Source organism: Balaenoptera acutorostrata, chromosome 5 (assembly GCF_949987535.1).
Source record: "Balaenoptera acutorostrata chromosome 5, mBalAcu1.1, whole genome shotgun sequence".
NCBI classification, from domain to species: Eukaryota; Metazoa; Chordata; class Mammalia; order Artiodactyla; family Balaenopteridae; genus Balaenoptera; species Balaenoptera acutorostrata.
Genome location: NC_080068.1, coordinates 9,878,339 through 9,890,390, shown reverse-complemented (window position 1 = coordinate 9,890,390; position 12,052 = coordinate 9,878,339). Strand labels below are relative to the sequence as shown.

The 12,052-nt window shown below is 36.8% G+C and overlaps 1 protein-coding gene across 6 annotated transcripts in view; it reads left to right on the top strand.

Annotated features, from left to right (window-relative positions):
- Positions 1 to 12,052, top strand: part of FAM13A (family with sequence similarity 13 member A) — a 340,103-nt gene that overhangs the window by 145,407 nt on the left and 182,644 nt on the right. For all 6 annotated transcript variants that reach the window (XR_009008361.1, XR_009008360.1, XM_057546846.1 and 3 more), the window contains one exon: positions 5,764 to 5,838. Coding sequence is in view for 4 of the 6 variants with exons in the window: in XM_057546846.1 (XP_057402829.1) it covers positions 5,764 to 5,838 (75 nt within the window). In the remaining 2 variants the exon portion in view is untranslated. The remainder of the gene's footprint in view (positions 1 to 5,763; positions 5,839 to 12,052) is intronic.

Below are 12,052 nucleotides of genomic sequence, written 5' to 3'. Positions count from 1 at the left end.
TACACAAAACAGACCAATAACCAGTAGATATGTAACTTTATTGTACAGAGGAGAAGCAGCAGCCAAGGAGATCACGTGGAGTTGGTCCATGAGGTAGGCAATTTTTTCCCCCATCAGTGATGATGTGGCAGCTATTAGAAGGAATCACCTGGGTCAGATGCTAACTGAGTAAGATGGAAACCAAGCTGTGAGTGACTGTTTTCAGCACTTTCTGTGGCTAGTGACCAAAAAAACAAACAAACAAAACACACAGATTTGGGGGCACTGAAGATGAAGAAGTAGATGTGGTGAAGACAGCTGTTTTGGAGGCGTGTGCTGTAAAGGAAAGCAAACAACATGGGACCACAGCTAGTGAGAGAACTAAGATGAAGGAAGTGTTTTTTTGGTTGTTGTTTTTTGTTTTTAAAGATGATTACAGAGCACGCGTGTGATTATGGGAATGATCTAGTGGAGAGGGAGTGGGAGGGGAGAATTGAAAGAGTGACGTCCTTGAGAAGGTGAGAGGAGATGGGCTCAAAAGTGGCGTGGAGGGAATGGCTGATTAGGACCAGAATCTTCCATTGTAACTGGAGGGACGTAGAGTGGTTTGTAAATTTGATGGTGGGGTAATGAGAAGCTTCTCTGATGCCTCTTTTTTCCAAGGAAGCAAGAATGGAAGGAAACGGGTTTGAGAAGAGAGGAAGAGACATGAAATATCATCTTGGAGAGTGGAAAATCATGTTACTAAAGAAGTATAGCAGAATTGCTGTGCATTAGAGAGGGTTCATTCAAGATTTATGGTAATAAATTTAACATGACACAGTCAACCAATTCTATAATTTTTTTCCAGCCACTTTCAGTTGCTCCATTCCCAGCACAGAGAAGGCATATAGAGGGATTCATCCAAGGTCGTCCTTTTGTGAAATAAATGCAGTGATTGACAACTAGAGGAAGAAAAGGAAGGGCATTAGCAAAGGAATGAAAGGTCATGAAGTGTAAGCTGATTAAGGAGAGAATTAAAAACAGGAGGAATGGGCTTCCCTGGTGGCGCAGTGGTTGAGAATCTGCCTGCTAATGCAGGGGACACGGGTTCGAGCCCTGGTCTGGGAAGATCCCACATGCCACGGAGCAGCTGGGCCCGTGAGCCACAATTGCTGAGCCTGCGCGTCTGGAGCCTGTGCCCCGCGACGGGAGGGGCCGCGATAGAGAAAGGCCCGCGCACCGCGATGAAGAGCGGTCCCCGCACCGCGATGAAGAATGGCCCCCCGCTTGCCGCAACTGGAGAAAGCCCTCGCACGAACCGAAGACCCAACACAGCCAAAAATAAAATAAATAAATAAATAAAAAAATCAAGTAAAACTTTAAAAAAAAAAAAAAAAAAAAAAAAAAACAGGAGGAATGCACAAAGGGATTGTGAAAGGTTAGAAAAGGGATATTGTTCATTGATTTGGTTTACTCATTCACCACAGCAGTTGAGCTTCTACTGTGTTCCAAACAGTGTTCCAGGCCTTGTGGATATATCCGTGAGTGATATAGGTCTTCTCACAGAGTAGGGAGAGATGGACAGTGAAGAATTAAAACCACTAAATATTAAAGTGAGATATTGCTGAGCGCTATGAAGAAATAGAGACAGCCCCAGTGGGAGGGGAGAGCAGTGGTGACTCAGATAAGGTGTTCCAGGGAGGGAGTCCTCCCGAGTGAAACTGAACAGAGACCTGGATGAAGTGTGGGCACACGATGTGAATAGCTGGGAGCAGGCAGGCTAGGCTGAGAGAACAGCACGTGCTTTTCTATTTTTTATTGTCATTAGTAGGTGAATGGAAAGGCCAACAAAGCAGTGACAAACAAGGTATTTTTTCTTTCCCTATTGTATTTTTCAATGGTGTTTTCATGATACAGCGGGTTTAAGCAATTGGTGGTTGCTCAGGTCTTTACAGTGGGCAGTCAGTTCATTCAGAAGTCTCGTTCAAGTAGAAATGTTTAAAATAAATATAAGTATACCCTATATAATATATTCATGTCTAATTTATCATTCCATTCTCCAGTGACCAGCATTGGAATGCCACACATAATAGGGTTCAGTTAATATTTGAGAGACTTTCCATGCCCACATAATACTTACAAACACAGAACATTCCCCCTTCAAACCTTTGCAAAGAAGTTCTTCTAAGGGGAGAGTTCAAACACAAACCTGAGGTCTCTTCCCTTTGCCCTGGGAATGTGGGGATTTGCTTTAAAAGGCTTTTTTAAAAATGTAGACATAATTCATGTACCATAAAATTCACCTGTTTACAGTATGCAGTTTATTGGGTTTTAGCATGTTCACCAAGTTGTACAACCATTACCATTACCTAATTCCAGAGCATTTTTGTCACCCCAAAAGAAACCCCATGCAGACTGGAGCTATGAGACGTGACTATGCATTCCCTCCTCCTCCCAGGCCCTGGCTACCACTAATCTACTTCCTGTCACTATTCGCCCATTCTGGACATTTCATACACATGGAATAACACAATATATGTCCTTTTGTGTTTGGCTTCTTTCACTTAGCGTAATGTTTTCAAAGTTAAACTATGTGATTAGCAGGTATTAGTACTTCATTCCTTTTTATAGCTGGACAATATTCCATTGTGTGTATACACCATATTTTTCTTATCTGATCAACAGTTGATGGACATTTGTGTTGTTTCCACTTTTTGGCTATTATGAATAATGCTACAGTGAGCACTTATGTAAAAGTTTTTGTGTGGACATATGATTTTAATTCTCAGGTATATACCTACAAGCATAAATGGCTTTTTAAAAGCACAACTTTATTTTTTTTTTAACATCTTTATTGGAGTATAATTGCTTTACAATGGTGTGTTAGTTTCTGCTTTATAACAAAGTGAATCAGTTATACATATACATATGTTCCCATATCTCTTCCCCCTTGCATCTCCCTCCCTCCCACCCTCTCCATCCCACCCCTCCAGGTGGTCACAAAGCACCGAGCTGATCTCCCTGTGCTATGCGGTGTACAAGCACAACTTTAAAAAGGCTTTATCTTTAAAATGTTTCTCATAATATATTATGGAGTTACCATACTACATCTGTTTTAAAACAATACATTAAGTTATTACCAGTTACTTATTTAAGGTACTAGTTGAATTGCTTCACTTCCCTCCAGAAATCTGAGTCACATTGGCCCTGCAGGAAGTGTAGCCTGTGTTCTGTAGCTCACTGCTATGGCCCGGGGGCCAGTTCTCCAGCAGCATTCGGATGGGGGCACTGGGAATGCAGCCCCCAACAGGATGTGGTTTAACTTTTTTGTCAATAAATATTGCTTCCTGAAAGAATCATCACATCATAAAATCTTGAAATTTAAGAGCTAGCTAGGATTCTTGGAGCTCACCTAATCCAGTCCCTTTGTTGTATAGATCTTTAAACTGAGGGAGAGGTCCAAGAGGTTACCATGCGTGCCTGGCTTCCTAGAGCTGGTTAGAGAGCTAGGATGAGAGCTAGGATGGTACTGTGACTACTGAGCTTCACTTTGACTCCACTGTCTGAATTCAGTCATAAAACAAAAAATAAACGTAATTTATGTAGGTGGCATTGTCAGTTAAAAGTGGACAGAAAATGCTTTCAGAGTCTTTTAGGGAAGAGCTGACTCTCAGCCTTATACTTATTAATTCACAGGGACAGGGAGGCAGAATAGGAGTGATACTGTCACTTTTAAAGGAAACACCACCACTTTCAGTTTATGCTTAAGGAAGAAAGAATTACAGGCATTTATAAACTCAGACAGACATAAACAAAAGTCACCTATTCCTATTCACTTCCCTTAAGAGCCGGCCTGTTTTCTTCTCATCACATTCTAACATTTACTTACCGGTAGTTTAAAAAGAGGTATAAGGATTATGCCTAATTATATTATCCAAGGGTAGCCAAATTGCGCAACGGATTATGCAGTTAATCACTTGAACCTTTTAAATGTCGTGCTGGATATAGTTTATCCCTCTCACAGTGAGTCAGAAGCGGGAATGGGTTCATTCACTATTTCCAGTAAACAGCTTCCCAACAGCAGGTGGTGTGACTGGTGGGAAAGGGTAGGACTGGAATGTACACTTATTTGGAGACCTCAGAAATGCACCCTTGGTCCTTGCACAGGGCTGTGCATTAGGCCACAGGCAGCTGAGTGTTGGCAGCGCCGCAACCACCCCTGCCCCCAGCTCACGAGAGGTTCGCGATCCCCTCCGAGTCTGGGAATATTGCTCCCTAGCACGAAGCGGAGAACAGGTGCCCTGTACAGCCCTGTGGTCCAGGCATGGGTCTCGGCTCTGCCACTCTCTGTGTGATTTTGGGCATATCACCTCAGGATGCACACCCCTCATCTGTAAAATTAGGGGCATGGATAGAGTCGTTGATCTTTAAAAACTCTCTTGGCTTTAAAATGCTATGGTTCTACAACCGAGTCATTTAAGCTGTCAAGTATATTGGATGAGAAGTAGTATATAAAGATGATAAGAGCTCGGGCCTTAAAGTTATTCAGAACCATCTTTGAGTCCTGTGTGACATTAGGCAATTTACTTAACTTCTGTATGCTTTTGTTGTGTAATACTTAAAAGGGGAATGATAATACGATATAATAATAGTACCTGACTCATAGGGCTGTTGAGGGGGAAATGGCATTATGAATGCAAAGTCTTTAGCACAGTGCCTGACACATCCTATGATTTAGTAATTATTTATTAGTAGTAAGTAGTATTGTTATTTTCTTTAGGGACATTTTATCCTAATAATATACTGTTCCCTTCAAAAATATAAGAATGTAATTCCAGGAAATTTTACTAGTATTATAAAGTGTGTAGAATACAATTTTGTTTAAAAGATGATGATTAACCCTAAAGTAAATTGGAAAAAAAAACTCATTATTTAGATGAGTGAATGGTAGACATGATAGGGGAAGAAATGGGATGCAGAGGTGAAGGTTATGGAGCAGGTAAAAGAAATCTGACTTATTTTCTCCTTAGCTTTATTGTTGACTATAATCTTCCTCTTATGTATTTTTGTTCTGTCTTAATTTGGAGATAGAATCATCTATGGAAAATTGACTCAAGTTAATGGCTATTCAGAAGTGAGGCCCTACATTATTTTGTAAAAAACAACAAGATTGTTGTTTTTATTTACCATGTAGAAATAAATAGTAAATCTATCCAACCGCAAGTAAGCTGCTGCCTTGTAATTTCTGCTCTTATTTTTGCATGTACTGTTTTCGCGTGAACCAAGGACTTAGAAGCTTAATAATTTTGTAAACAGATACTCAGATATTTTTTCTCAGGATATTGATATGCAGCTGTCATTATTCGATATGGATTATGAACAATGTGAAGGAATTTGTTTATGATAAAACATTTACAGAATCAGAACCCATTTGTAAAATACTTGGGGAAAGTTGGAAACTTCAAGTTTGGTGTTGATATCTTGGAGAATTACTATTCAATTCTCCAAAGAAGGGGTGAGTTGTCTGTGGATATGTAAATGACATGATAGCGTAGATGAGATTTTTAATAATCATCTCTGAATATATATGTCCTGTAGGTCCCATACCTACTCCATCACTGTCTTATGTTACTTCACTGATGTATGTGACAAAGAAGAAAGGAAACGTTTTGACTCCTCACTACAATCTCACTAGCTTCTGATGTGAACAACTCAATCCAGAAATGCTTTTCACTACATTGTAATTTCTGGTTAGAGTAGTGTTCTTCGGTCTCTAATGTTTCTTTTATACTTCTTTTATAGGAGGCCAATTATAAGAACATCCTTCTAACAAAAGACTTCGAAAGAGACACACAAAAGCCATCTCCAAAAACCAAGGTAGGTTATGTCTGCTCTTTAGGCTATTGTGTGAAATGTGTAGAAAGACTCTTTATCTTCTTGGGTTTCCATGCTCTGTGGCTTGCATTTCCCTCAGCACCACACCCCTCTTTTTTTTTGGACCTAGTGGTCTTAAATATACTTCTTTTTAGTGTATTTAATCCAAGGTTATATTCATCCAAAAATGCTCAGGACACTCTTATTATTTAACAGATAGTGATATTTTTTATGTTTTTATTTTTCTTTTTTTTACCCACTAACTTTTTAAAAATTTTATATTGGAGTATAGTTGATTTACAATGTTTTGTTAGTTTCAGCTGTACAGCAAAGTGATTCAGTTATACATATACATATATCTATTCTTTTTCAGATTCTTTTCCCATATAGGTTATTACAGAGTATAGAGTTCCCTGTGCTATACAGTAGGTCCTTGTTGATTACCTGTTTTATATATAGTAGTGTGTATATATTAACCCCAACCTCCTAATTTATCCCTCCCACCCCACTCCCTTTCCCCTTTGGTAACCATAAGTTTGTTTTCTATGTCTGTGAGTCTGTTTCTGTTTTGTAAATACGTTCATTTGTATCATTTTTTAGATGCCACATATAAGTGATATATGATATTTGTCCTTCTCTGTCTGACTTACTTCACTTAGTATGATAATCTCTAGGTCCATCCATGTTCCTGTAAATGGCCTTATTTCATTATCTTTTACAGCTAAGTAATAGTTCATTGTATATATGTGCCACATCTTTCTTATCCACTCCTCTGTCGATGGACATTTAAGTTGCTTCCGTGTCTTGGCTGTAGTAAATAGTGCTGCAGTGAACATTGGGGTGCTTATATGTTTTTGAATTATGGTTTTCTCCAGATATATGCCCAGGAGTGGGATTGCTGGATCATATGTTAGCTCTATTTTTAGTTTTTTAAGGAACCTCCATACTGTTCTCCATAGTGGCTGTACCAATTTACATTCCCACCAACAGTGTAGGAGGGTTCCCTTTTCTCCACACCCTCTCCAGCATTTATTGTTTGTAGACTTTTTAATGATGGCCATTCTAACTGGTGTGAGGTGATATCTCATTGTAGTTTTGATTTGCATTTCTCTAATAATTAGCAGTGTTGAGCCTCTTCATGTGCTTTTTGGCCATCTGTATGTCTTCTTTGTAGAAATGTCTGTTTAGGTTTTCTGCCCATTTTTTGATTGGGTTTTTTTTTTTTTTAATATTGAGCTGCACAAGCTGTTTGTATATTCTGGAGATTAATCCCTTGTTGGTTGCTTCATTTGCAAATATTTTCTCCCATTCTGAGGGTTGTCTTTTTGTTTTGTTTATGGTTTCCTTTGCTGTGCAAAAGCTTTGAAGTTTCATTAGGTCCCATTTGTTTATTTTTGTTTTTATGTTCATTAGGAGGTGGGTGCAAAAAGGTATTGCTGCGATTTATGTCAAAGAGTGTTATGCCTATGTTTTCCTCTAAGAGTTTTATAGTATCCAGTCTTATAATTTATATGGAAACACAAAAGACCTCAAATAGCCAAAGCAATCTTGAGAAAAGAAAAATGGAGCTGGAGGAATCAGGCTCCCTAACTCCAGACTATGCTATAAAGCTACAGCAATCAAAACAGTATGGTACTGGCCTAAAGACAGACTTATAGATCAATGGAGCAGGATAGAAGGCCCAGAAATAAAACCACACACCTATGGTCAATTAATCTATGACAAAGGAGGCAAGCATATACAATGGAGAAAAGATAGTCTCTTCAGTAAGTGGTGCTGGGAAAATAGGACAGCCACATGTAAAAGAAGAAAATCAGAACATTCTCTAACACCATACACAAAAATAAGCTCAAAATGGATTAAAGACTTAAATGTAAGACGGGATACTATAAAACTCTTAGTGATATTTTTTAGTAGACAGTTTTACTTCTGCTCAATCAGAATTGTTTCCATTGTATTCCCTATAATATAGAGAACGGTGAAGTATAATGGAAGGTTACTTCTGGGGGTAAAATAAAATGTGCAACTGTAATTTTTCTTTTGCAAAATAGAAATCACTTTATTGATTTTTTCATAATTATAAAAATAACATGTGGTCAGTGGAAAGTATGTAAGCAAATTTTAACAAGAAAAATAAGAACTCTTATACATATGACAGAATGAAGGGTCTAATGTGTAAAATTTTGTTTTCTTTATTAAGAGAATTCCAAAATACACATAGTTGTTTTGCTAGTGAAAAGAAAAACTCCATTAACTAAAATATATCATGAGAATTTATTTGATCATTTGTCCAACCAGAAGAGTGATTGCATTAATTTTAGAGCCCCTTTCCAAATCTTAAATCTTTTGAGTAGAACTTCTCCTATTTACTAGGTGTATATAATACTCCTAACTGGCCACTATGATATTTATATAGCTACATTTTTTTCCAGTTCTAAGACAAAATGTCCTCCAAACTTTCTTGTGTCCATTGTAGGCAAAATTTTAAAGGACTCTTATCTCTGGTTTTATTTGCAGGTTATTATAAAAATAATTGCGGCTTTCTTTTTAAAGTTAAATCAAGTGAAGTAATGAGTCATTACTTAATGCTTAGGGTAAGAGACTACAGTTTATTTTTAAAAGAAATACAAACATCTTTTTTTATAAAACTTATTCCACCTTAATTTTTTTTTTTTTTGGAAAAATTTTTTAACTACTGTGCATTCCTTTCCAGATTCAAACTGTCTTCTGTATCTTCTTCACTGAAATATTTGTGTGTACAAGGTTACAGAAAACTAATTCAAATGTATAGTAGAAATTTTGTTTACTGTGAATTAATAAAAATTCAGTGTCAAAAATATACTCACCAAGTAAATGCATTTAAAAATATAGGATTTGAGGAACATTTTTAGGTAACATTTGCTCATTAACTCCATTTATATTGGAATATACCTACTTTTAGGTGAAGAGACCTTAGATGAATCACTTCATAAATGAAAGATAATCTTGAAACCTGTCATAAAAACTGTTTGAAGGGATTCTATTACTATTATGAAATTAATCCCATTTGGAATATTTCAGGCATATAGAGAATCAATAATTAATGTGTATTGATTATCCTCTATCAGTCTCACTGTATGGTTCATGACCAAGCTAACTCAATAGAGAAATTGCTTCACTGGTTAATCCGTAGTTTGTAACTTTAGCTTCTCTGTGGTCTTGCATGAGCAAGTTTAAATTTACATGAGCAAACTAATCTTTGCTTAGCTCTGCTTAGTTTAGAGGTGATTAAAATCCTTGTTATTTCAAATCCCCAGAAATGAGGCAGAGCATGTGAGTTGCAAGAGATTATAAGGCACTAACTCTTTCACCGAGATTGTATCTTAAGATCTTTTTTCCGCCAGTTGATCTTTGAAAACTGAAGCTGAAAACACTTTCAAATATAGTTGGTATAAAGCAGACAAACAAACAAAATGTGATTGGTGTGTCCTTTCCAGAATGACTTAGTGAGCTGTGAGAATGATGTGTATCCTTGGTACTAATGTTACTTCATTTGGCCTCCATTGCTATCTTTCTCAGACATCTCTAGTTACAGCTGTATGTGTCTTGAACAGCTAAGCATTTCTGATCCCTGTATGGCTAGAGATGTAAAATGGTAATCCAGAAATGGCATTTGTCCACTGGCTCTGGAGATGTCTCTCTAGTCGAAGCCATCTGTCCCCATCTGTGTTCCCTCTGCTAGCTGTTTTCTCTGCTCTTAGGCAATGGGGAGAATTGTATTTCTGTCCCTTATATAGGAAAGCCTCTTCTTGATCTGAGTCCAAGCTGGAAAAAAAAAATGATACCTTCATTACACAGTGCCATGACACTTCCTGGATGAGCAATGATCACCAGCCCTGCTAGCTCAAGGGCATGCTCATATAGCCATTTCATGCCCAGTAACTGGGTAGACTACATATGCAAACAAGTAAATGGAATAGATGATACAGAAGGGAACATCAAATAGATTTTTAAAGAGGTGTAGAACATAGACACAGCTCCTTGTAACTTAGTATAATAATGATTAGAGGAGAGGAGACAAAGTCTTTTTCTACCTAACACAAGTGCAAATGGTTCTAAATAAGCCTCACAACCCATATTCATTGGTCACAGTATAAACCCTGAAGAAGATCCAGGAACTAAGGGAAGAAAACTCTTTCTTCTCTCTCCCCTTGGGGTATGACCTAGACTTCCCACTGAATTTGCTGTGTTCTTGTGGACCTCGTTAAAAAAAAAAAAAACCTCAAGTTTGGGCCATTGTATAAAAATGAATATCAGATTCATTCAGTGCTGGAGTGAAAGTATAAAATAAAAGATAATCTCTTTCCTTCCTGACTTTTCTCAATGGGTAAAACTGTACTGATAAAAATCAAAATTACAAGCACATAATAGGTTTAGTCATTGTATTCTCCTACTGCTTTTATAGATGTTTCCTTTAGTAAACCAAGTCATATTAACTAAAAAATGTGTGATAAAAATAATGCAGTTATCAAGTAAGCAGTTATGTAGTAGAAGCAACTGTTAAATTATTTTTCTTTTCAGAAGTTAATGATTTCAGGGACCATGCATCATTTATGAAGGAGATTTTCTTCAATAATGAAACTAGTTGTCACAGTTGTATTTTCTTAAATGGTTTTAAAAATGCCTATGCCTATTAGCAAAGTGAACTAGAAATTTAAACTAATGTAGGGTTTTGAGAAAATTTAGTGACAGTATAATTTTATTTTCATTATGCAAATTAATAGTCATTTAATAAGCATTACATTTTACTAAAATTCTAAGTTATTTTAAAATCATTGTTAATGGATGTGAATATAGTTTATGGTGCTTTAATTAATGTATAAAACATTCTAATTAGTGTTCCACTTTTTCCAGTTAACGTTGTTTCACTATTGTTTCCATGCTTCATCAGCCTAGTTTGCGTGCTTATTCCTTTAATAAAAGTAAATAATAGTAGTAGCAGTAACAGTGATGATGATGATGGTAGCTACTATTGATCAAGTTCCAGTCACTATACTAACTACTTAATATATATATTTTCTAATAATCATAACATTTCATATGTTGTCATCCATATTTAACTATTTTGAAAATATGGAGCTGCTTCTAATTATCATTAATATAAAAAGCCTTACTAGGTAAGTGTTAACAAAGAATAACTTCTGACTGTTAAGCAGTATTATTTTCTTAGGTTTTATTACCTATAGTAGAATTAACAGATATGAATTGTTTTATGACTAGTGTACCCTAACATACCATCTCGCCTCCCCATTTTGAAATTGTTTATAATTTATGCACATTATTATAGGCTAACCACGTACCTGTATCTACACACAATATATATGATAATTTTGCAGGTTTTACAACTTTATATTAATAAAGTGTACAGTATATCACCTTCTGCAACTATTTTTCCTGTTCAATATGCTCTATCAATATTCACTTTCAGTAAGAATAAAATACAGTTTAGGTATTCTGGGTTTTTCTAATATTTAGGTTGTCTCCGATATTCAGTTGATTTCCAATATTTTGCTATTACGAACCAACTTTAAGTGAATAATTTTCACATGACACCTTTTATGCACCTGTAGAGTAGGGTCATAAGTAGGTACATCTTTGTCCAGGTATTACAAATGCTCTTAAAATGTGCTAATTTACATGTTCAACAGCTGTGTGTGACTGTTTCCGTTTTTCACATCCTCACAAATCGTTGGTAATATCAGAGTTCTCATGGTTGTTTCCCCCAATCTAATGAGTGTGGGAAGCATCTTGCTATTGCCTTAGTTTGGATTTCTCTAATTGCTAGTCATCACAGAGACATTTATTTTTCACTGAATATCCAAGTGTTTCTCCAACGTTTCCCAGGCCCATTGCAGGTAGGTGAGGCCAGTCAACTACTTTTGGCAAGTAGGCTGTGAGCAGAAGTGACAACTGTCACTTCAGAGGTAGAGATTCAAAACTTTTCCAGCCCTTTCTTACAGTACATTAACTGGACAGCGGAGCATGGGTCCGCAGAGCCGCCTGTCAGCTTGCACTGGATCTGTGTCATGACTGAAAAACAAACCTGTTTTGTTACGCCACTGAGATTTCTGAGTTAATTTGTACCTTCCCTGTAATGTAGTCTACCACGCGGGCAGCGTGTATTTCATGTGTTTGTTTTCATATGTTTATTAAACTTTGGTCATATCTGTGTTTATTA